Raw genomic sequence first — 25,456 nt, 5'->3', positions numbered from 1 at the left:
AGGATCTGGCGAGATCATCTTGATATTAAAAGATCTAATGGCTCAATTAATTCCTTAAATCTTATTATTTTATTCACTAAAAATCCAATAAGGTTAATTAAGTCATTAGCTACATCTCGTTGGTTATGGCATCTCCTATAATTCTGCCATTTCTCTTTCCACTAACAAATCATATGCGTCAATTATGATTTGAATTGACTCAACTTCTTCTCCATCGTATATTCATCTTCTTCAGCCACTGTACCATCAAACTTCCATTACAATTGTTCCAGATTAATCATTTCCATTCTCAATTCTATATCATCATCGTTGGAAGATCCCAAATCCAATCGTGTTCCAGATTAATCTGTTCCATTTTCAATTCTATATCATCCACGTTAGCAGATCGCAACTCCAAAAATGGAATCTGACACACATTCTACTTCGCCCGTAGATAATCAATCACACTCCGATGACGTTGTTGGGAATACAGGTTATGGTTATGTTTTTTATTTTCATTTGTTTGTTATGCTCCGATTCACATATTTGTATCTGTGTATGTCATCGTGTTCGGTTGTATGAATCTTTTCAACTATATTATTTAATCGATTTGTCCGCTATGCTTCGATTTGTGTATAGTATGACCCATTTTCGTATAAGATAGTTGTATGAGTTGTATGCCACGATGTCTTCATATTATGACCTATTATCATTCTACATCCAATAGATGGAAACTTGTCTTTTCTTAATCGTTAGTTTTTTGGTGTTTTCTGATTATGAATTATTACAGATTTAAATACACCAGAATGCCCTATAGAAGAAACTAATTGAGGAATTTTATGGGGCTGAGGCACCCCCAGAAGTAGATGTTCAACCACCTGAAGTCGTCAGCACGAAGGGATGTGGTAGTAGACTCCCCTCAAGAGTGGAGAAGGCTTTGAAGCTTAAGAGGAAGCCTTTGAGTCAATGCAAGAAATGTCAGGAGTGGGGTCACCATGATTCAAGGAATTGCGACAAATTCAAAGAGAAAGAAAAGCGGCGGTCTAGAAGAAATTCTGAAGTTCGATACAATGTATTCTGTTTTTTGAAGTAACGTCAGTTTAAGTTTTTTTTGGAGACCATTTTATTTGCAATGTCACGTTGTTAGAAATTACTGAGTTCATTCATATTTGTATTAGGCATTCTGTTTCTCAGTTGTTTTATGTCATGACTGGAACATTAGATTATTATGACTCAGTTTACCATTAAGTTTTCATGACCCATATATTCATCTAGTATGACCCAAAAGAATAGATTATGTTTCTGGCATATAAACCAGTAGTTTTACGTCATGACTCTAATATTGCATTATTATGACCCAATATACCCACATACTTTTATGACGCATAAAATCGTTTAGTATGACCCAAAAGCATAACTGTTGTTTTTAATAATTGATTTTTGCATGCTTCAATCGTACTAGCTTTGTTAATCTGTTTAAAACATGAGTAGAATAGCGTATTTGGTTTTTTAATTTGTTCAAAACACGAGAATATTCTTCGTTCGTACTACTAATCAGTTTGTTTCATGCAAACATATCTATCAAATTGTATGAGGCATCTGGTATTCAGTAGTTTTACACCATGCCTCGACTGTTGGTATATTATGACACAAATTAACCTAACAATTCTATGACACACATATTCATTTATTATGACCCAGTGTATCGAGTAATGTTCATCGCATGGGCTATCGTCTACAAGAAACAAGATGAAAGCATTCAAAGGTCATTGTAATGGAATTTTTTCTCATCTTATAGATGAAACAGTATATAGTACCAATGACATCCAGCCGCCGTATAAACATGATTCAAAAACAAGAGAAATACTATCTTTAAAGAAATGAACAAAATGTTTCACTAATTTAAGTTACGACATAACCATTTGGCGAGATCCATAGTTAGCTATCATATTTTCTACGTTGATCTTTTTTTTCTTGTTCTCCTTTGCATAATGTTTAGATGTCGCCTCTTTATTCAGTAACGTGCTATGATCATAGATCTGCAATAATAATTTCTACATATCGTACGATAATACCATTATAGAACCCTATTTATAGCATTAATCAATAAACGTAAAGAATTATTACACAAGAATTACCTTGTTTACTCCAGCCTGTGGTGTAACAACACAATTTTGTAATTCATTTATGTTAGTTCTGTTTCCTTGTTTCACACCGATTCTTCTTGCGAGACCACCCTGCAATTCACTATGTTTGTTGAACCGAATACTTTGGATAATGGTATCAAACATGAAACTAAAAGAACAATTATATGAAATATATCAGATAAGCTGGTCATGGGTTCCAAATATTAGTACGACCGAAGAATACACTAACAATAACCACAAACATAAAATATGGTATTGGGTCATACTAATCGAATATTTGAGTCATGGAAACATATGGTTAAATCGGGTCATAACAAGCTAGAACTGGGTCATACGACCAAAGCATACACTAACAATAACGAAAAATATCAACAACGACTTTTGGGTCATACTAAACGAATATTCGAGTCATGAAACATATGGTTAACTTAGGCCATAACAAGCAGGCCCCTAGGTCATACGACCGGAGAATACACTAACAATAACCAAAAACCATCAGCTATGCTTTTGGGTCATACTAAACGAATATTTGGATCATGGAAATATATGGTTACACATCGTGCAAAATAAGTTTGCCCTGGGTTCCACATTGTCACTGCACCATAACAAATTACATAATTCTAATACACAACAGTGCTCAAATATATAACTTTAACATTGATTTATGTCATGGCTAGCAGGAATCACTTCAGTTGAGGGTTTTGTGGAAGTTTGGCCTTTTGCTTATGAAACAAAAAACCACAATTAAATACCAAAGTTCCAAAATCGAAACAAAACTACATGCATCCAAATCCCAGAATGTGAAATCGACTTACCTTTCGGTGCTTTTGGGATCCGCGGTATCTTCTTCTTCGCGTTTGTTCTCTGATACACTACGTGTCGAACAACGAACTGAAGTTAAAGTTTGGCCTGATTTTGTCAAATTTAAGTCAAGGGTACCAAAAACTTACTAACCATTTCCGTCATGACTAGCAGATCTAGTTGCTCGAGTGTTGACCATTGTTGAATTAGGTATTTAGTTCCCCTTCTTCGTAGATTTTCTGGTGTAGGAATAGGGTTTTTGGAGAGGAAACGATTTTCTGGAAGAGGCGACGTTTTTGTGGAGGAGACGACGAATTTGTGGAGGAGACGACGAATTTGTGGACGAGACGTCGATTTTGAGCCGCGATGATTTTTTGTTGGAGGATTTTTTGTTGATTTGGCGGTAGAAGAAGAAGATTTGAGGGAAATTGGAGAGTTTTTGTTTAATAAAAGTGAAATTGAATGGCGTGGGAATCTAAGCACCAACTTAAGCGTGTGCAGTAATTGAAGGGGGTTGGCAGCGGAAGCGTGCATGAATTTACCGATCATATGAATTTGATCTATTTAGCAGATTATTTAGACAAATTCTATTCGCGTAATTGTCACATGTATCATGCTCATAACTTGAATTAAAAACATGCTTTAGCACATAAAATCCCTAAAACATGCTTACTACGAAATTAGCCAATTTACCTCGTAGATTCAATTAAGAATCGATAATGACTTGCTCCGTCTCCACGTGAAGATCTTCAATACAAGACCTCAGATCTTCTGACTGGCGTCCCGGACTATACGCTGATATTTGTGTGGGCAAATCTCACCAACGTACTAGGACTCGAATAATGGAAGACAGAAACTGCTCACGGAGGAAGCACAAATTTCGAGCTCTCTCTTTCTAGAGGGGGACGAAAATTTTGTGTATTCAAAAAGTGATTTATGTCTCCTTTATTCTCCTATTTATATTAAGTCACACATTGGGCCTAGTCAGGGATCTTAGGAAGAATTTGGAACAGGCCTCACCCAATTAGCTTTTTACTAATTAAATTGAACCAACAATTTAATATAAGCTTATATTGGAATATTACGAGCAGCCACTACAGAAGTAATATTGCACTGCCTTCCAAATCCGAAATTACAAGTATTTCGGGTTTCCTTTAATTGCATTTGATTTATTTCCCGCGCTTAAGATACAAACATCCATTAATTAATTAATGTCTGCTATAGACTTAATTAATTAACATATTTCGAATTCCAAGAATGGACTTAGCAATAAACTCTTATTTATTATTCATAGAGTAATTAAACTCCAACTAGCTAGGTTCTGAATAATAAAACCTTGTTTCGAGCTCATCTTGTGGATGTTATCAAACGAGACTCTCCTAACGCACGTTTCAACATAATAGCAATCCTAGCACCTCTAGATAATGATCACCACTACCCAATATACCTGGATCGTTGGGTTACGAAAATCCGCACCTGTGGTAAGTCAAAGTAGTGGATACTCAATATTGTATGCTCAATGCTAACGTACATTGATTAAGAAATTAATTATCAAGTCCTCGTCTTTCAGTAGATAGCATAAATACTCGTCTTGCTGTTAGATCCATTCAGTGCTATACCACACCAACGTCATCTTATTTCAATAAGGCTTAGAAATAATCGGACTGACATTGCAACCTTTCGCGATAGGTAGTCTAGGCCTATCTAGGTTGTGAAATTCTTATTTTTCTTTGTTTAGAACTGACCGTGTTACCTGAAATTGGACAACGCCCACAACCGGTCTACTAAAACAAAGACTTAGACTTTGTTACGTTTGCTTATACATTTAAATATGCAATAAACAACCATTAAATGTAAAACATAACAACATTATGACAAAAATAATCTGTTGTATTTATTGGAAAATAACCATTAGATTTTTACAGTATGCAATCACTCGAAAGGTGATTTCTAGTATACAAAACCCTAACAATCTCCCACTTATACTCAAAACAGCTTTCGAGTATACAAAATGGTAGTGCACACGTCTAAATTTCTCCCACTTATACTGAAAGCGAGTTGAGGTCTTGAATGAGTCGAACTCCCATCCCTTCAACGTGGCACTCGAACGTTTTCACCGCCAAAGCCTTTGTAAAAGGATCTTCCAGGTTGTTCTCTGACGCAATCTTGACCACTTTTATGTCTCCTCTTTGCACTATATCTCTAATGATATGATACTTCCGCTCTATGTGTTTGCTCGCTTTGTGAGCTCTTGGTTCTTTCGAGTTTGCCACAGCACCAGAATTGTCACAATAAATGGTGATGCTCTTGGGCAGATTCGAAACCACACCTAAATCCATAAGGAAGTTCTTGAACCATACAGCCTCTTTTGCAGCCTCCGAAGCGGCCACATACTCGGCTTCCATGGTCGAGTCTGCGATGCATTTCTGCTTCACACTCTTCCAAATTATGGCTCCACCTCCTAAGGTGAACACATATCCTGAAGTAGATTTTCTCGAGTCCTGATCAGCTTGAAAGTCTGAGTTAGTATATCCCAAAGGGCATAGCTCGACTGCATTGTAAACTAGAGCATAATCCTTAGTCCGTTTAAGGTACTTGAGTATGTTCTTTACGGCAGTCCAATGTCCTTAGCCTGGATTCGACTGATATCTTGCCACCATGCCAACAGCAAAGCAAATATCAGGTCTAGTACAAATCATAGCATACATGAGACTTCCAACTGCCGAAGCATATGGAATCCTTCTCATTTCCTGTATCTCAGACGACGTTTTAGGGCACATCTCTTGAGATAAATGGATGTCATGTCTAAAAGGTAAGAAACCTTTCTTGGCATCCTGTATGCTAAAATGACTAAGTACTGTTTTGATGTAAGATTCTTGAGATAAGAACAACATCTTCTTCTCTCGATTCCGAAGAACCTTGATCCCGAGGATGTGTCCCGCGTCTCCCATATCCTTCATCTCGAACTGGTTTTGATAACCATGTTCGAACTGATGACAACATCTTTTTATTGTTCCAATTAGAAGAATGTCATCTACATATAAAACTAAGAACACTACATTCCCCTTATCAACTTTCTTATACACGCAGCTTTCACTTGGGCACTTTTCGAATCCAAACTTGCAAACAGTTTGATCGAAACATTGGTTCCATGATCTAGATGCTTGTTTAAGGCCATAAATGGCCTTCTTAAGCTTCCAAACCATGTGTTCTTTGCCCTTTATGGCATATCCTTCGGGTTGTTCCATGTAGATGGTCTCCTCAAGACTGTCGTTTAGAAACGCAGTCTTAACGTCCATCTGCCATACATCCCAATCCATATAAGCTGCAATAGATAACAGTATCCGGATCGATTTGAGCATGGCCACTGGGGAGAAGGTCTCATCATAATCGATGTCTTCCTTTTGGGTATACCCCTTGGCCACTAGTCTTGCTTTGAAGACTTTAACTCATCCATCGGGTCCACGTTTACGTTTATATATCCACTTGCTCCCAATGGCAGTACAGCCTTCGGGTAGGACGGACAAATCGTAGACGTCTTTGTCTATCATAGATTGTAGTTCTGAATCAATTGCGTTCACCCATTCGCAATGATCGACATCTGCCAGCGCTTCCGCAAAGTTCCAGGGATCTAATACATTCCTGTCCGAGGAGTGATCCATAGATTCCCCCAAACCAATGTATCTGTCGGGCTTATGTGAGACCCTCCCACTGCGGCGCGGCACTACAATATTTTGAGTAGAAGTTGAAGTTTTGGGAATTGTTTGTACACTTGGTACTTGTTCTTGGTTAATGGAACTTGTGACAGAAGTTAGCTCATCAAGAGCCACTTCACTGCTGGGTTTATGATTCATTACATAGTCTTCCTCTAAGAATGTCGCGTGAGTGCTCACAATGACTTTCTTATCTCGGAGACTAAAGAATTCATAACCTTTCGTCCCTTTGGGGTATCCTATAAACAAACATACCTCCGTCCAAGATCCTAGCTTAGTTGGATCATTTTCCAATACATGAGCCGGGCAACCCCAAACCTTGAGATGTGCTAGATTAGGCTTACGCCCAGTCCACAACTCATATGGAGTTTTAGGTACGGATTTTGATGGTAAATTGTCTAAAATGTGACTTGCAGAAAGCAAGGCATGTCCCCAAAACGAAATAGGCAGACGTGCATAACTCATCATCGATCGAACCATATTTAACAAGGTCATGTTCCTTCTTTCAGCCACGCCGTTCTACTGGGGCGTGCCCGGCGCAGTCAGTTGGGATTCAATACCCGACTCCGATAAGTAGTCCAAAAATTCGGCACTGAGGTATTCGCCTCCACGATCAGATCGTAGGCTTTTGATATTCTTTCCATGATACTTCTCCACAAGAGTCTTAAAGTCTTTAAACTTTTCAAAAGACTCTGACTTGTGACGCATCAAATAGACATATCCAATTTTCAAGAAGTCATCTATAAATGTGATGAAGTATCGAAAACCACCTCTTGCCTCCGTTGACATTGGTCCACATACATCGGAATGAACGAGCTCAAGTACTTCCTTGGCCCTATTGCCCTTAGCCTTAAAAGGCCTCTTGGTCATCTTGCCTTTTAAGCATGACTCACACTTATGAAAAGGTTCCTCCTCTAGACTTTTAATAAGATCTTGTTGAACAAGAGAATGGATCCTCCTTTCATTTGCATGACCAAGTCTAAGGTGCTATAAGTACGTTTCGTTCATTGAACTTGAAGGTTCCTTTCGTTTCTTTGAAATTTTCGATGTTGTATTGAGTTCTGATTTGCGATTATTAAACTGTGTAGAAGTGATTGTGTACAGATTGTTTTCCATGATACCACGACATATATAAGAACCATCTTTCTTAATAACGCAGTTGTCATTAAAAGAAATCGAATATCCATCATAAACCAATTTAGAAACTGAAATTAAATTTCTTCTGAAAGAATGTATCAACAAAACATTCTTCAAAATCAAAAATCTATCACTAGTAAAACGCAAATAAATGTCTCTCACTGCAACGGCTGCCACTTTGGTAGCGTCGCCCAGCTGGACTTCGATCTCACGATCATGTAGCCGTCTTGTCACCTGCATTAAGTCAGGATCAAAACAAATATGATCAGTGGCTCCTGTGTCAATAACCCAAGTGCAAATTGATGTCAAAGTCAAACAAGACTCGACAACTAGAGCCTGGTGCATACCTGTAGCCTTGCCCGGTTTAGGACAGTCTGGCTTCCAATGCCCCTTTTCTCCACACTTGAAACACTTCCCCGTGGGCTTCTTGTTAGCCCTCTTCTTCTTTCCCTTAGCTATCTTGGCCGGTCCTGAGTTCGGTGCCTGCCTTTTTCCTTTGCTAGGCTTTATGCCAGAGGAACGAGGCGCCGAAATCATCATGGCCGCCTTAGCCTGGACCATAAGGTCCTCTGCCGACTGAAGTTCAGTCAACAGCTCTGCCAAGGTGTAATTCCTTTTGTTCATCTCGAAGTTGAGCTTGAACTGTTGGAAGCTAGGGGGAAGACTTTGAAGGATGATAGTCACCTGGGACTCGGGATCGATCGTCCCTCCCAAGACTTCAATTTGGTTGAGGTGGCCCATCATCTCGAGGACGTGGTCCCTCACAGACGAGCCTTCCTTCATTGTCTTCGACATGATACTCCGAAAGACTTGAGACTTAGCCGTTCGATTCTGAGTACCAAAAAGATTTTTGAGATTCTGCATAATCTCGGCGGATGTTTCCATGGCTGAATGCTGATGCTTGAGTACCGAAGACATAGAAGCCAACATGTAGCACTTATCCATCTCATTCGCCATATGCCACCGTCTGTGTGCATCTCTGACTCCTGCCGCAGCGTTAGCCGGCGGCACTGGAGGTCGCGGGGTGGTGAGCACAAAGATGTACTCATCTGCTGTGAGAACGATGTCCAAATTTTGTTTTCATTCTATGTAATTTTGGCCCTCGAGTTTATTTTCTTTGAGAATTGCAGAAAGAGAATTGAACGACATATTGACAATTTGATTTGCACTGCAAAACAGAGTATTTTACTATTGTTATAAACTTATGTAAGAAGTTTGATTAGATTAACCATAAAACTTTTCAAAATCTTACAACTGTAAATTAAAATTTTGTACCCTCCAGAGGAAGTCAATACGCATTAAAATCTTACAATTTTACTGGTCACAACACCGACGAATAGTCCAGAGACCACAGAGTGGCATGGTCACCAAATGTTGCCTAAGCAAGACCATCTCTTTAGCATTACAGAGTCTCGTTTCTACAACACACTCCCATAACAATGCTTATGTGCTGCTAACAAGATCAAGCTATCTCATAAATTCTGTGTGAACTTCTGAATCTCGTAGTTTCTTAGGATTATTGTCCCCACAGAGCAGGTGGCGATAATATTGGAAACCACATTCTAGTTCATACTATTTATATTTGAGAAGTCCGCCCTCATGAACTTGCTATTTTCTTAGGATTATTGTCCCCACAGAGCAGGTGGCAATAATATTAGAAAAAGGCTTCATAAATTGCAGACCAATTGATGGAGACCATATACAAACGTTGTGTTCGTAATTATAGCTTAGATATTTTGGGTTATGGTTTTAACTTAATTATCCTTAGCCTTGAGGCAGTTTAAGGCTTAATTAAATTCTGTTGGTATTTAATCTACTGGATAATTAAATCTTTAGGAAATTGTTGATCTATAATTTAATTCTTATTCATGTCTACTATAAGATTTGTCTAAAATAAATAAATTATTTAATTCTTAATAAGACATGAAAAATTAAATTCCAACATGTTCAAGATTAGGAAGAGATATTTCATTATTTAATGTATTCATACATATCTATCCTTTTTAGGATCTTAGATATATAAATATTAGGAAACTATTAAATTATTCTTATCCATATCATCTAGGAATCGAAATAATATTATTTATTTCCATAGATATAGAAAATAATAAAAATATTTCTTAAATCTAGATAAATATTAGGAAACTATTAAATTATTCTCATCTATATCATCTTGGAATAAAATAATATTATTTATTTCCATAGATATAGATAATAATAAAAATATTCCTAAAATCTAGACAAATCTTCCAAAAAGATTTTATTTCCATTAAATAATAATATTTTAATGATATCTTTTAATAAAATAATTAAATAATCATTAAAATAATCATTCATCGTTATCTCATCGTACGAGGTTCGAACGAACGATGAACGACGAAGATCCGACGAATTCGTCGTCGGATCACGACTCATGAAGCGTCTCGGCCAGCAGCGCACGAGTGCGCACATGCTCTCGGCCGCCTGGCTAGACCACCGGCTCGTCGGTGTCTCGGCAGCTCTCAGCCAGCGAGACGCTCACAGGCGCCTCAACTCTCGGCCAGCCGCTAAGTCCGTCTCGGTGTCGTGGCTCGTCGGGTGTCGTGACTCTCGGCCAGCAGCGCGCACGACTGCGGCGCTGCTCTCGGCCAGTTGCTATCGCCCGACTCGTCCCTCCCGAGCCTGGATTCTCCTCTCGTCTCCGCACACGTCGCGCCTTATGGCGCACACGTCTCGGTCACGACTGGAGCTTCGTCTCGGGAAGCCTTCCGCCTAGGGTTGGCCTGGTGTCTCGCGGTGTCTCGGTGGTTCTCGGACGAACCACCACTCCGCGCCAGTCACCGCCGCGTCGACCTTGACCCGGGTTCCGTCTGGTGCGTGTGGTCTCGGCCGGCGGCGCGCACGAGCCCCCACTCGTCTGCGCGTCGCCCCATGATCACGGCTCCAGGCTCCCACTGTCTCGACATCCCTACCTCGATCGCACGTGGTGCGTTCGAGCAATTCAAGTTCTTTGATTCGATAGTTCTTGAGTTCATCATGCATAAAATTAAACAAAAACACCAAGAACATGCTTCGCAATCAAATAACACATGCATACATGAATTTCGCGAAATTTAAATCCAAATAATCAGAGCCAAAGACTGGCTCTGATACCAATTGAAGGGGGTTGGCAGCGGAAGCGTGCATGAATTTACCGATCATATGAATTTGATCTATTTAGCAGATTATTTAGACAAATTATATTCGCGTAATTGTCACATGTATCATGCTCATAACTTGAATTAAAAACATGCTTTAGCACACAAAATCCCTAAAACATGCTGACTACGGAATTAGCCAATTTATCTCGTAGATTCAATTAAGAATCGATGATGGCTTGCTCCGTCTCCACGTGATGATCTTCAATACAAGACCTCGGATCTTCTGACTGGTGTCCCGGACTATACGCTGATATTTGTGTGGGCAAATCTCACCAACGTACTAGGACTCGAATAATGGAAGACAGAAACTGCTCACGGAGGTAGCACAAATTTCGAGCTCTCTCTTTCTAGAGGGGGACGAAAATTTTATGTATTCAAAAAGTGATTTATGTCTCCTTTATTCTCCTATTTATATTAAGTCACACATTGGGCCCAGTCAGGGATCTAAGGAAGAATTTGGAACAGGCTTCACCCAATTAGCTTTTTACTAATTAAATTGAACCCACAATTTAATATAAGCTTATATTGGAATGCCTTCCAAATCCGAAATTACAAGTATTCCGGGTTTCCTTTAATTACATTTAATTTATTTCCCGCGCTTAAGATACAAACATCCATTAATTAATTAATGTCTGCTATAGACTTAATTAATTAACATATTTCGAATTCCAAGAGTGGACTTAGCAAGAAACTCTTATTTATTATTCATAGAGTAATTAAACTCTAACTAGCTAGGTTCCGAATAATAAAACCTTGTTTCGAGCTCCTCTTGTGGATGTTATCAAACGAGACTCTCTTCGCGCACGTTTCAACATAATATCAATCCTAGCACCTCTAGATAATGATCACCACTACCCAATATACCTGTATCGTTGGGTTACGAAAAACCCGCACATGTGGTAAGTCAAAGAAGTGGATACTCAATATCGTATGCTCAATGCTAACGTACATTGATTAAGAAATTAATTATCAAGACCTCGACTTTCAGTAGATAGCATAAAGACTCGTCTTGCTGTTAGATCCATTCAGTGCTATACCACACCAATGTCATCTTATTTCAATAAGGCTTAGAAATAATCGGACTGACATTGCAACCTTTCGCGATAGGTAGTCTAGGCCTATCTAGGTTGTGAAATTCTTATTTTTATTTGTTTAGAACTGACCGTGTTACCTTAAATTGGACGACGCCCATAACCGGTCTACTAAAACAAAGACTTAGACTTTGTTACGTTTGCTTATACATTTAAATATGCAATAAACAACCATTAAATGTAAAACATAACAACATTATGACAAAAATAATCTGTTGTATTTATTGTAAAATAACCATTAGAGTTTTACAGTATGCAATCACTCGAAAGGTGATTTCTAGTATGTAAAACCCTAACAGTAATTACTCCCAAATCCCAATTAATCAGCGCCTAAAAAACAGAACGACGGTTCCTAATATTTTCGATTCCTAAATTACCCCGCACATGACACAGATCGGTCTTATTATGACCCATAAAAAACAAGGAGTCACTCCAAATCTTAGCCATTAATCTCTAGATCCGACGGTATAGATATAGTCTGTATTTCTATAGTTAAAGACTTATTTTGGTGGATGAAGACCCTATATATATATATATATATATATAGGATTGTGATCAAGATAGAACCATTCTTAAACGTAGAACCATTCTTAAACGTAGAACAAATGCCAAACGGAGGTCGTTAGATCTTTTAATCCAATGGTGTTGATTTGCACAACAACTTCCCATTACAACCAAAACTATTATTAATGGGTGAATTCAGATAAGTGAAAAAATAAAGCATGCATGGACTCTTCTTCGTTTCATTCATTCTTCCATCAACATGTGAGTTTTTTCACATGTTGAGTCCGGAATGTCGTGAAAACATAGTCTAATATGTATGATTTTTAATCTTGACCGTCATTTTTTCCTCATCCAATGAATAAAATATGTAGAGTTCTAGGTTCTACAATTAAGAATGGTTCTATCTTTAACGCAACCCTATATATATATACATATATATATATACATATATATATGTATATATATATATATATGATGGGTAAATTAGGAATCAAAAAAATTAGGAACCGTCGTTCCGTTTTTTAAGTGAGAATTAATTGGGAGTCATTACTCCACACGCTAAACTCTTCCACTTTCCCTCAAATCTTCTTCTTCTTCCACAAAATCAAGAAAAAGCCTACCAAAAAGCCTCCACACAAAGCGGCTACTCCACAAAATCGGATACTCCACAAAAACCCTCATCCTAATTTACGATTCTGAAATCGACAAGGAGGGTGAACCAAAAGCCTACTTCAACAATGGTCGACACTCGAGCTTCTGGATCGGCGAGGTATGACGGAAAAGGTTAGTAATATTTCGTACAACGATTGACTTAAAATTGACAAAATCTGGCAAAATTTTCACTTCAATTTGTTGGATGTCACGTAGTGTATCAGAGAACGACGGTGAAGACGAAGATATCGCCGATCCCAAAAGCACCGAAAGGATGTTTAGATTACCACAATTTTAATGAAACGATGTTTAGAGCTTGTAATTCTCATTTTTTAAGCCATGTTTATATGTCGGTTGGATGTCATTGTTACTATATATTATTTCATCTGTAAGATGAGATAAACTTCCATTACAATGACCTTGGAATGCTTTCCTCTTGTTTCTTGTAGAAGATAGCCCATATGATGAGCATTACTCGATACATTGGGTCTTAGTAAATGAATATTTGTGTCATAGCATTGTTAGGTTAATTTGTGTCATAATATACCCACATTCGAGGCATGGAATATAACTACTGAATACCAAAATGTCTCATACAATTTGATCGAAATATTCGCATCAAACAAACTGAATATTAGTATGACCGAAGAATATTCTCATGTTTTGAACATATTAAAAAAAACACATACACGATTATTCTCATGTTTTAAACATATTAAAAACCAAATATTATTACGACAGAAGAATACACAAACAATAACCAAAAACATCATCTATGCTTTTGGGTCATACTAAACGAATATTTGAGTCATGGAAACATATGAGTAAATTGGGTCATAATAATCGAATATTCAAGACATGACATAAAACTACTGAGTACAAGAATACCTTTATAATGCCAAAAACCTCATCTATTCTTTTGGGTCATACTAGATGAATATTTGGGTCATGGAAACTTATGGGTAAATTGAGTCATAATAATCCAATATTCGAGTCATGACAAAAAACTACTGAGTACCAGAATGCCTAATACAAATCTGAACGAACTGGGTAATTTCAAACAACGTGACATTGCAAATAAAATGGACTCTAAAAAAACTAAAATTGACATTTCTTCAATTATATAAACTAGGTCATTATGTAGTAATGCATATTACAAAAATGAACATCCATTTAGATCGAGGGTCAAAACCGAATACAACGACATTGATGGTAGCAGTATGCACCAAATATTGCAAAATCGAAAAAACACGAGCAAGAATTAGAAAGAAAAAAAAATTCAACTGTAAAAATTAAGATCAATAATTACAAATAAATCTGCTTTATGGTCGTTACATTTATCTAAACACGTCATTCTATGTGCTCTAATATACATCATGCAGCTTAAGTAAGATAAAGACAGTTTCTTCTGTTGCAAGATGAACTCTTGACATATCTCAACTTTTTGCCTCATCTGTGCGAGTATCTTCTCCGTTTTAGTAATAATTTGTTGAGGCCTGTATACTGGCATAAAAAAACATGTCATTCTATAATGTAAAACATGTCACTCTATATTCCAAACATGTCATTATATACTTACAAATGCACTTCAGGATGGTCGTGTTAATGTCGCCGACGGGAGGAAAAACATCCATTTAGGTCGAGGGTCGGAACTACGTCGGATTAACAAACATCAGGTCATATAAGATAACATGTACGACATGCTTATTACAGAGCATGTAACATGCATAAACAAGTCATAATAGTTTAAAATGATGATTAAAGACATGTAGACTAATCATGTAGAGAACATATCAGAACAAGAGCAAAAATGAGTCATACAAGTTCAATGAAATAATGCCTATAACTGACAATGATCATTGGTCATACTAAAGGTAAAATCGAAGCATAATAGCAGTTAACATATCATAATAAGAGCATAAATGAGTCATACAACTCAATAAAATAAGGCCTACAACTGACAATGACAATTGGTCATACTAAAGGCGAAATCGAAGCATAACAGACAAATGAAAGAGACAGTGTTGTTGTGTAGTATGAAAAACATAAAATTCACTGCAAGTGAATAAGACCATAAATGAGTCGTACCAGTGAAATGAGAAAATGAGGAGGAATGAACACGTATTATCTACACTGTCATCAGCAGACGATTGATTGTCCCTATGAGAAATAGGATGTGCTCTGATTTCCATTTGTGGAATGTAGATATAAAAAAATCTGCCATAAAAAACCGACTGATGGAAGTTATCAAACCATGAAAAAAATTAAATGAAAAAATTATAGATTACAAGCATAACCAACTGATGGAGTGAAGAAGGAGATGAGAAAACATTGATATGGATTATGGAGTACTCAGTAAAACTTAGATTGGATTTGGAGAAAAAATTACAGACGAAGGAGGCGTATGAGACGATAGAGTGTTAAAGGAATCCATAAACACACGAACAATCTGGAAGATAATTATTCACGAAGAATAAATCTTCACGGAAAGAAGTATAATGGAAGATTGTAGGGATTGCCGATGAAGAAGATGAAGGAGTGGCGAAGGAGTTGAAGTTGAAGAATCTGTTAACTTATAAATCACGCACATGATTTGATTTGTTAGTTGAAAGAGAAATAGGCACGAATGTAGGGATTTCCATAACAATCGACATCACATAAGGACATTACTAACCTTATAAAATTTTTAATGATTAAAAAAAGAATACTTATGAAATAAATGGAGCCATCAGATTGTCTAATCCTATGGTCCAAAATCGGCCTGTATTTTTTTGTTTAAGTGCATTTTTGTTTGGATCATTTCCATATATATATAAGAATTATGCAAATGGGTGAGGGGCCAAGGGCCCCCGGCCCCACCGTAGCTCCGCCCCTCCGGAAACAATTGCCGTATTTTTACGATATTCATATCCATTGGCGCTCCAAAACAAAACCAGATCGGTATACTATTCAAGTTCTGATAGTCACTCATGTGCAAAACAAAATTTTAACATAAAAGGGTAGAAAATGGCGGGCGTCATAGCGTAATTTCAACAGCAAAACTCATTTTTAGAGTTGAAATAGCAACAACTATATTGCAAACACATTCAGTTTCATCATTTTATTGCAATTTGCTTAGTATCTATGATTTGTGGTGCTGACCTGTAGCAATCCAATTATGCTTTTTCAATTTATGAAAATTGCATTTACGTATCCCTACTTCTTTGTTTACTGTCGAATAGAACAATGGAGAGGTGTACCTGATTAAACTAACCTGTATTAGTATATTTATGTACAAATATCTTAATCATATTTACTAACTATGATATGATTTTCACAAGTAGTTTTATTTGATATATTAAATTTATTTATTTTGTTAATATAATTTTTAATTGTAAAAGTAGTAAATGAATCATAAATCGCACGGATGAGATACTACTAAGTACAACATCCACAATAGTGTGGACATCCTAACAGACTAGCACTAGGGCATCCCAAAAACATCTCCTGTCATGTCACTAGGACATCCCACTACACTGCTACATCACTAGGACATCCCACTGCATAATAGTGGACAAGCACTAGTACTAGCCGACGCCCTAGCCAATAAAATAAATTGAAAAATACGATTAATTCATTTTAATTGTTGGTGTTTATCAAATAAAAAAATGAAGTGCAATGAGTTGTAAATATTGAGTATAAATAAAAAAAGTAAAATAAAATAAAAAATAAAATAAAAAATGAGACGTCCTACCTCTTGTCCGCGCAATAGCAGACAAGAGGTAGGACGAGCCGTTAGTCCGACGAACAACCTCTCATCCGCCTGGGACGTCCGCCACTTGCTCGCCGACTCCAATAGCGGACGTCGGGTAGTGTGGGAGTTAATTGCTCAGTTGCAATATCTCACAATCAAGTCAGAAGTAAATAAATTTAGCAATGGGCCGAGAAGGCTCATGGGGCCGTTGGATGGAGGAGTAGTGAAGATTAAATCCTAGCCGTAGGATTTAATAAGTTGTTAGTTAGTTGTATAGCGTTTTATAAAAGGAAAGAGAGGGAATTAGTTTAGAGAGTGATTTTCCCAAATTCAAATTGTAAGCTTTGTTCTTAAATAAACAATCCCAAAATTTCCATTCGCGGCTTTCAATCACTCGTCAGTTTCATCTCCAAGAAATCGTAACAAGTGGCGCCTTCTGTGGGAACGACGGAGGTGATGACGAGTAGCGGACACTGTGCAGAGCTCTGGATCGACGACGATGGCTTCAAGATTCGAGGCGGAGAAGTTCACGGGTATGAACGATTTCGGTCTTTGGCGAATGAAGATCCGAGCGTTGCTTATACAGCAGGGGCTGGCAGATGCGTTGAACAAAGACGGTCCAGATGTGGTGCTCGATGAAAAGGCTAAGATCAAGCGGGCGGAGGTACTCGCTAAGGCGCATAGCGTGGTGATCTTGAGTCTTGGCGAAAAGGTCTTGCGCGAAGTGTCAAAGGACACAACGGCGATTGGAATCCTTGAGAGGTGCGAAGAATTGTACATGACGAAATCATTGGCCAACCGACTCTTCATGAAGCAAAGACTCTATTCGTATCGCTTCATGGAAGAGAAGGATATATTGGAACAAATGCAGGATTTCAACAAGACGATTGATGACCTCAAAAATATTGATGTGAAGCTCGGGGAAGAAGATAAAGCCATTCTCCTCTTGAACGCCCTGCCCAAGTCATATGACCAGATGAGGGATGCAATTTTATTCGGGAGAGAGGGGACTGTTACATTGTTGCAGGTCCAATCGACTATAAGATCCAAGGAGATCCAGCGGTGTGGGGATAAATCAAATGAGGTAACCCAGAAAGTTTGAATATAAAGAGATTCAAGAGCAAGAAACCGTTCAAGAAGGAGAATGAGGTTCCGAAATCTGGTGGCCTTGATCAGAAAGAGACGCGCTCTTGCCATTGGTGCAAGAAGCCGGGTCATTTGAAGAAGGACTGTTTTGCGTGGAAAAGAAAACAGCGCAAGAACATGGCCATCCTAAGCTGAGCTCCGATTGTGTGCAAGAACAAGAGGTTCCCCATGCGTTGAATGTTATGGAAATTGTATGTGGGGAGCCTTGGATCTTGGACTCTGGCTGCAGCCTACACATGTGTCCAATGCTGGAGTTATTTGAGGATATAGCAAAGGCTCATGGCTCGGTGGTCCTAGGGAATAATCAGATATGCCAGATTGAGGGGGTCGGCAAGATTCGCTTCAGGCTCGATGACAAGTCCTCGACCATTCTGAGTGATGTGAGGTACATCCTGGAAGTAAAAAGAGAAACCTCATATCTTTGGGAATGTTAGAAAGAAAAGGTTGTTCATTCCATTCAGCTGATGGGGTCATGGAGATCAGGAGGAATGGAGTTCTAGTCATGAAGGGCCGCCGGAGGAATGGAAGCTTATACTATCTGTGTGGATCTGCTATCAAGTTGAGTGATCAGATAAATAATGTCAAGACCGAATCAATTGAGACTTGGCATAAAAGGCTGGGGCATCCGGCCATGGGTAGTATCAGAGAACTAATGAGCAAGGAAGTCGTATCTGGCACTGATGAGAAGGCTGCTAAACCTTGTGAGGAATGTATCATGGGGAAGGCCAAGAAGCTGCCATTCCAGAAAGGTAATCACACATCCACAGCCCCATTAGACTATGTTCATAGTGATTTATGGGGACCATCCCCTGTGCCATCTATTGGTGGAGGCAAGTACTATATGACTGTTATTGATGACTATTCTAGAATGTTTTGGGTGTATATACTTAAAGAAAAATTTGAGGCTCTCTCAAAATTTAAAGAAAGGTGTACTGTTGTTTAGAGGAGAAGGGGTGTGTGGTGAAGTGCCTTAGGACTGATAATGGCTTAGAATTTGTGTCAAAAGAATTTGGATTGTTCTGTCAAACCAAGGGGTTAAAGAGACACCGTACTGTTCCCTTAAATCCTCAGCAAAATGATGTTGCAGAAAGGGGCAACATGACAATTATGGAGAGAGTAAGGTGTATGCTGCTGGCCTCAGGCATGGAGAAGAGATTTTGGGCAGAGGTTGTGGCTACTGCTGTGAAGTTGATTAACAAGTGTCCATCCTCTAGCATTGACGGGGACACTCCAGATATTAGATGGTATGACAGCTATGGGGACTACTCTCACCTCAAGACATTTGGTTGTAAGGCTTTTGTGTATGTGAAGCAAACCAAGTTAGATGCTAGGGCCTTAAGGTGTGTAATGTTGGGGTATCAACAAGGGGTGAAGGGCTATAGACTTTGGTGTGTGGAGCCTGGAAATCACAAAGTCTTGATCAGTAGGGATGTGACTTTTGTGGAGTCAGAGATGCCTTTCAAGAAAACAGATAATTTGATTGAAAAGCCTCAGCAGGTAACTCAGTTTGAGGTGGAGAGCCAGGGACCCTCTGGTGAGGAAGCTGCTGTGCAATCTAATGTTGATGAAGAACCAAAGAGTAGGGAAGCTCAGCCAGACATCTCAACTTATCAGTTGGCTCGAGATAGAACCAGAAGGAATGTTAAGCCTCCGGTCAGATTTGCAGACACTGAATTGCTATACTTTGCACTGTGCATGGCAGAGGAGATTGAGTTTTCTGAGCCAAGGTCCTATAAGGAAGCTATGAATTGTAAAGATAGAGACAAGTGGCTAAAGGCCATGGTTGATGAAATTGATTCTCTCATCAAGAATGGTACTTGGATCCTAGTTGATAAGGTGGAGGGTAGAAGGCTAGTAACTTGTAAGTGGCTGTTCAAAAGGAAGATAGAATCTGCAGATAATCAATAAATCAGATTCAAGGCAAGATTAGTGGCCCGTGGATTCACACAAGAGCAGGGTATTGATTACACTGAAGTATTCTCACTCATAGTCAAGCACACTTCAATAAGAATTCTGTTGGCATTGGTTGCAAGGCTTGATTGGGAGCTTGAGCAATTGGATGTCAAGACAACTTTTCAACATGGGGATCTAGAGGAAACCATTTACATGTGCCAACCAGAGGGGTTTATCAAACTTGTGATGGAGAACAAGGTGTGCCTGCTCAAAAAGAGCATATATGGCCTGAAACAAGCAAGTAGGCAGTGGCACAAGAAGTTTGATGATTATGTGTTGAGCAATGGGTTTGAGAGGTCCAGCTATGATGAGTGTGTGTACATCAAGAAGAGAGACAAAGTTGCAGTGGCCTATCTACTCCTATATGTTGATGACATGCTAGTAGCAGGTGCATCAAGTCTTGAGATCCAGAAAATCAAGAAGGATTTGAGTCTAGCCTTTGATATGAAGGATCTAGGTGGAGCTAGGAGGATACATGGCATGAATATTGTGAGAAACAAAGATAAAAGGGAAATTTGGCTGGACCAAACTGATTATATATCAAGAGTGTTGAAGAGGTTCAGAATGGATGTTTCAAAAATGACAGCAACTCCCCTTGCACAGCATTTCAGACTGACTGTGGAGCAGTCACCAAAGAGTGATGAGGAGAAGCTTGAAATGCAGGCTATCCCATATGCAAATGTGGTAGGAAGTGTGATGTATGCCATGATTGCATGCGGCACATGCTATAAGCTGCACAAGCAGGTATATGAGCAATCATGGGAGAGAACACTGGTAGGCATTAAAATGGATACTTAGGTATCTGAAGGGAGCTGGAGATGTAGGGATCCTATTCAAAAGCAACAACTACAATGAGGAAGATGCACTGATTGAGTTTTGTGACAGTGACTTTGCAGGAAGTGTGGACACTAGGAAATCTCAATCTGGTTATATTTTCACAACGTATGGTACGACTGTGAGTTGGAAGTCAAGCCTGCAAAATGTGGTGGCTCTCTCCACGACTGAAGCTGAATATATTGCATTGACATCTGCAGTAAAAGAAAGTACATGGTTAAGAGGCATTGTTGCTGATTTTGGAGTGGAGCAGGCTGCAATCTCCATTGGTTGTGACAACAATGATGCTGTGAGTTTAGCAAAGCATCAGGTGTTTCATGAACGTAGTAAGCACATTGATGTGCGGCTACATTTTGTTAGAGAAGAAGTAGAGAATGGAAGGGTGAAGCTGTTCAAAGTTGATACAGCTGAGTACCCGGCGGACATGCTGACCAAACCACTGCCTAAGGAGAAGTTTGAATTGCGTTTGAGGCTAGTGAGTTTGTGTAAACGATGATGTCCAGAAATTCAACTAAGCAATGAAGGTGGAGATTTGTGGGAGTTAATTGCTCAGTTGCAATATCTCACAATCAAGTCAGAAGTAAAGAAATTTAGCAATGGGCCGAGAAGGCTCATGGGGCCGTTGGATGAAGGAGTAGTGAAGATTAAATCCTAGCCGTAGGATTTAATAAGTTGTTAGTTAGTTGTATAGCGTTTTATAAAAGGAAAGAAAGGGAATTAGTTTAGAGAGTGATTTTCCCAAATTCAAATTGTAAGCTTTGTTCTTGAGAAATAAAGAGTCCCAAAATTTCCATTCGCGGCTTTCAATCACTCGTCAGTTTCATCTCTGAGAAATCGTAACAGGTATGATGAGCCGCAAGTTCGTCGCGACATCCGCTATTGCGGATGCTCTACCATTGAAAACAAAATACAAAGCTATTAAGTATATGTCATAATAAGACATAATCTTCCAGTAATTAATTAACGCATAAGGCATAGTGATGAGTGAAGATCGCTATAGATGAAGATTGAAGAGTGCGATTATTAATATTCTCTACTTGTTTATTGATTGTTAATCCCGATTGTCTTAGTTTTGTGCCAAACTTGATTGTTCCGCCAGCAATAAAGATGTATTCTTTCCTGTTCATTTCTTCATACTCCTTGTTTCTTGAATTTAACCTAATAGATTCCTTTTATCCTTTTTCTTTTCATCCTCAAATCTTTAGTGTGAAATAATTAATACTTCATTCGTCCCACAAGAATATGCACTATCTAATTTTAGATATTCTTTTATCTCTAATAAGGTGCAATTCATTTTTCACTAATAATATTTTAATTACTTTTTCTCTCTACATCTATTTTACTTTACAAATTTCATATTAAAATTTGCGTCGAATTCAAAGTGCGTATTCTTTTGGGACTGAGTGAGTATCTTCTTTTCATTAAGATTAGTTCAATTTCAAATATCTAATGCATAGTATTTAATACAAATTGTTTGAGATTCACAAACTTCGTGTGGATACTAATCGTTTCTCATCAAATGAAAAAAAAACACAAAAATATGTAAATCGTGTAGATTTACGTTGTCTTTCACACGTAAGAGAACGAACATTGGAACAAATTTAGAGCATTGAAACAATCGTTGGATATGGTAGAAATTACATTCACATGATATATTATTTAATTGCGAATTTAATTTGGATTTATCGTAGTTGTTATATAAACTATACCGGTTCTTATCTTTAAAGAGACAAGTAGAGTCAACTAAAGTATTCTAGGCATACGTTTAATCAAAAAGATATTGACTAATCCTAACTGATTATCTCTGGAGCACGAGTGCTTTTCTCCTATTTTGGAGAGACGAAGTGAGTTTTGGGCGTTTGGTGACAGGCCAGAAACGGTAGGCCTAACCACTTGATAAATTAAAAACAATAATCATATTTTCTAAATTAATTTATTATGGAGAATAATTGTATCCAAACTCTACCACATACATATGCAGCTCTTCATAAATTTTGATGTAGTCTAGTAACAACTCAAAAATTCGGTATCATATTCGTTAAAATATTGATGTTGTATTTTTTAAAATACTATGGCGAAATTACGTCCATATCTCAGTTGTCAACATTAATTAAATTTACAGTATTTCGTAAGAGGATGTGATCATTATCCGAATAATTGAAATATTTTTTTTGTAAATCAAGAATCACTGTACATAATCGAACATATTTCCTTATTTGGACTGCTCCATATTGATCTCATAATTGATTCTTTACAAAGTTTAATAATTTTATTAAAATTCGTACTGTTTAAATATAAGATATTATAATATTGAAGTGGTTATCTTTAACGAAATTTATCCATAAAAAAGGAGTCAGATATCAAAATCGTGACATCGTGAAATAAAAATAATAATAATAAAAAAAGAATTCCGTAGCTTATGTTTGATTATTCCGGACGTGACATCCTGCCTAAATCTCACGCTTGAATAATGTGAAATCTCGAGGGTATTTTGGACAAATCGTGATTTAGAGTAGTTAACTCAAGCGAACGAAACGACGTCGTAAGCTGTAGCGTGGCGCGGTGGCCGAACTCGTACGTACAAACGCAAAGAAGATCCAAAATATTGTTAGCGTAAGCGCCAAACCCATCCCTCCTCACATCCAACGGCCCACGGAAATCCTGAGCCACCTATTTCAATCCTGGCCCTTGATTCTTCATAACATTAGGCTTTTGTCCCTTCCTTCGCTTCGGTGTAGCTTTGTTGTTGATTTTTAAGTTGCTGGTTGTTTAGGTTAGGCCTCTCCCCTCTCTCTCTCTCTCTCTGAATCCAAATTCGAGAATGGTAAATGTGTATTCTCTCTCTCTAAATTAGATACAGTGAATAATGCTGGTTCCGCCATGGCTGGAGAGGCTTCTGAGCACCTCTTTCTTCAACATCTGCCGCAGCCACGGCGACGCCGCCCGGAGCGAATGCAACATGTTCTGCCTGGATTGCAATGCCGACGCCTTCTGCTTCTACTGCCGCTCCTCCAAACACAAGGATCATCAAGTTATTCAGGTTTTTCAATTTTTTCAATTCGATTGGTTGATTGCAGCGTACGTTACGTCAATTGAGATTGGGCGTTACCTCGATTGAGAGGCTCCTTGTTTCCTCCACCGATTAATCGCGACGGCATTGCGAATTTCGAGTTGCAGATACGGAGATCTTCGTATCACGATGTGGTGAGGGTTTCGGAGATTCAGAAGGTTCTGGACATAACCGGAGTCCAGACGTATGTGATTAACAGCGCAAGGGTTTTGTTCCTCAACGAGCGGCCTCAGCCTAAAGGAGGGAAAGCCGTCTCTCATCTCTGCGAAATCTGCGGGAGAAGCCTCTTGGATACATTCCGCTTCTGTTCCCTCGGATGCAAGGTCACCATCTTCTCCCCCTCTCTCTACTTAATTACTCAATTAATTCGCAATTTCAACTAATTAATTTATTGTTTTCCTAATTCAAAATTGGCATTGGAATAATATTATGTTATATGAATGTTAGCTTGTAGGAATAAAGGGAAATGGGGATGGAAGCTTTATCATCCAAGGAATATCGGCATCATCATCATCAAATCAAGAGGAAGAGGAGTTGCGTGAGGGGTCACAACAAGACATATACCCGCCCACGCCCCCTCCACCTCCAAGATCAAGAAGAAAAGGCATTCCTCAAAGGGCACCTTTTAGGTCATAATTCTTTCTTTTTTTTCCTAATTAAATTTAATTAAGAAAATTACTCCGAAACTACTTTATACAACTCACATTTTGGGGTCACTGTCCCCCTCCATAAAAAAGCAATTGTAGGTACCAATATTTAATTCAAATCCAGGGATTCTTTCCATCCTTTCTTTCTTCACACAAAATAAAAAACAAAATCGGTTGATGATATTGAAGAAAAGAATTGTTATTGAAATTTGTTGTGTATGTACATTATTGTAATTAACAAAGAAATTTATTTATAAAAGTAAAGCTGCCCACTTAAAATTCATATACTATAGTTTTCATGGGGCCATCAACCCACATGCTTCATTTACATAAAGAAAAACACCTTTTTATTTTCTGCTTATTAACATTATAACATGCAATGAGGCAAATCGCCTTTTTTTTATTGTTACTCGATTTGGATATTTTCCCTCCTTTGTTTAATGCTCCCCTTTACTTAATCTCTAATTTTATCTATAAATCTAAGCAAAATTTTAGTCTTTATATTTCAACAATCTGAAGTAAGGAAAGTTCTATTCGAAGAAATCGAGGTTTAATTTGATGTTTAGTCTTTTTAGACGAAGAGAGCAATTGTTTTATTCATCCGACAGATTATTGTTAATTTAAAAAGAGTTTTGAAGGATTAAATTATTAATTTAACAGGTAGGGAGAAGGTTCGTTTTATCGTGGTTTGAAGCAATGGATACACCCTTCAACCAATCAATTAGTAGCAATTATGATTAAGCTAACTAATTAATCCTTTAAGTAGCATTGAAAAATTCAAACGTATTAATCTCACTAGGGCCACTCTATGAATATAAATACTATATACATAGGCCAGCAACATGTATGGTCCTAAATTGGAATAGGTGGT

General features: G+C 38.1%; 1 protein-coding gene across 2 annotated transcripts; it reads left to right on the top strand.

Moving 5' to 3' along the window:
- Positions 1 to 23,378: 23,378 nt before the first annotated feature.
- On the top strand, positions 23,379 to 24,844 carry LOC121798612 (protein RGF1 INDUCIBLE TRANSCRIPTION FACTOR 1). Of its 2 annotated transcripts, XM_042197689.1 has the most exons (4): positions 23,399 to 23,641; positions 23,723 to 23,908; positions 24,046 to 24,261; positions 24,386 to 24,844. In XM_042197689.1, exons 2-4 carry the CDS (start codon positions 23,735 to 23,737, stop codon positions 24,572 to 24,574), a joined length of 579 nt encoding a protein of 192 aa, XP_042053623.1. In that variant the 5' UTR covers positions 23,399 to 23,641; positions 23,723 to 23,734; the 3' UTR covers positions 24,575 to 24,844. The 2 variants fall into 2 exon arrangements, with proteins under 2 accessions (XP_042053624.1, XP_042053623.1); XM_042197690.1 differs by having other exon boundaries at positions 23,379 to 23,908; positions 24,393 to 24,526.
- Positions 24,845 to 25,456: the final 612 nt, after the last annotated feature.

The sequence above is a fragment of the Salvia splendens genome, chromosome 4 (genome assembly GCF_004379255.2).
Source record: "Salvia splendens isolate huo1 chromosome 4, SspV2, whole genome shotgun sequence".
NCBI classification, from domain to species: domain Eukaryota; kingdom Viridiplantae; phylum Streptophyta; class Magnoliopsida; order Lamiales; family Lamiaceae; genus Salvia; species Salvia splendens.
The sequence above is the reverse complement of the archived record's forward strand: the minus strand, read 5'-3'. Positions and strand labels throughout refer to the sequence as shown.

Bases quoted from the DNA above. Each gene is read 5' to 3' on its own strand.
- LOC121798612 (XM_042197689.1), top strand. From the start codon at position 23,735: ATGCTGGTTCCGCCATGGCTGGAGAGGCTTCTGAGCACCTCTTTCTTC. The intron at 23,909-24,045 runs GTTTTTCAATTT...TTCGAGTTGCAG, and splicing joins AGGATCATCAAGTTATTCAG to ATACGGAGATCTTCGTATCA. The intron at 24,262-24,385 runs GTCACCATCTTC...TATGAATGTTAG, and splicing joins TCTGTTCCCTCGGATGCAAG to CTTGTAGGAATAAAGGGAAA.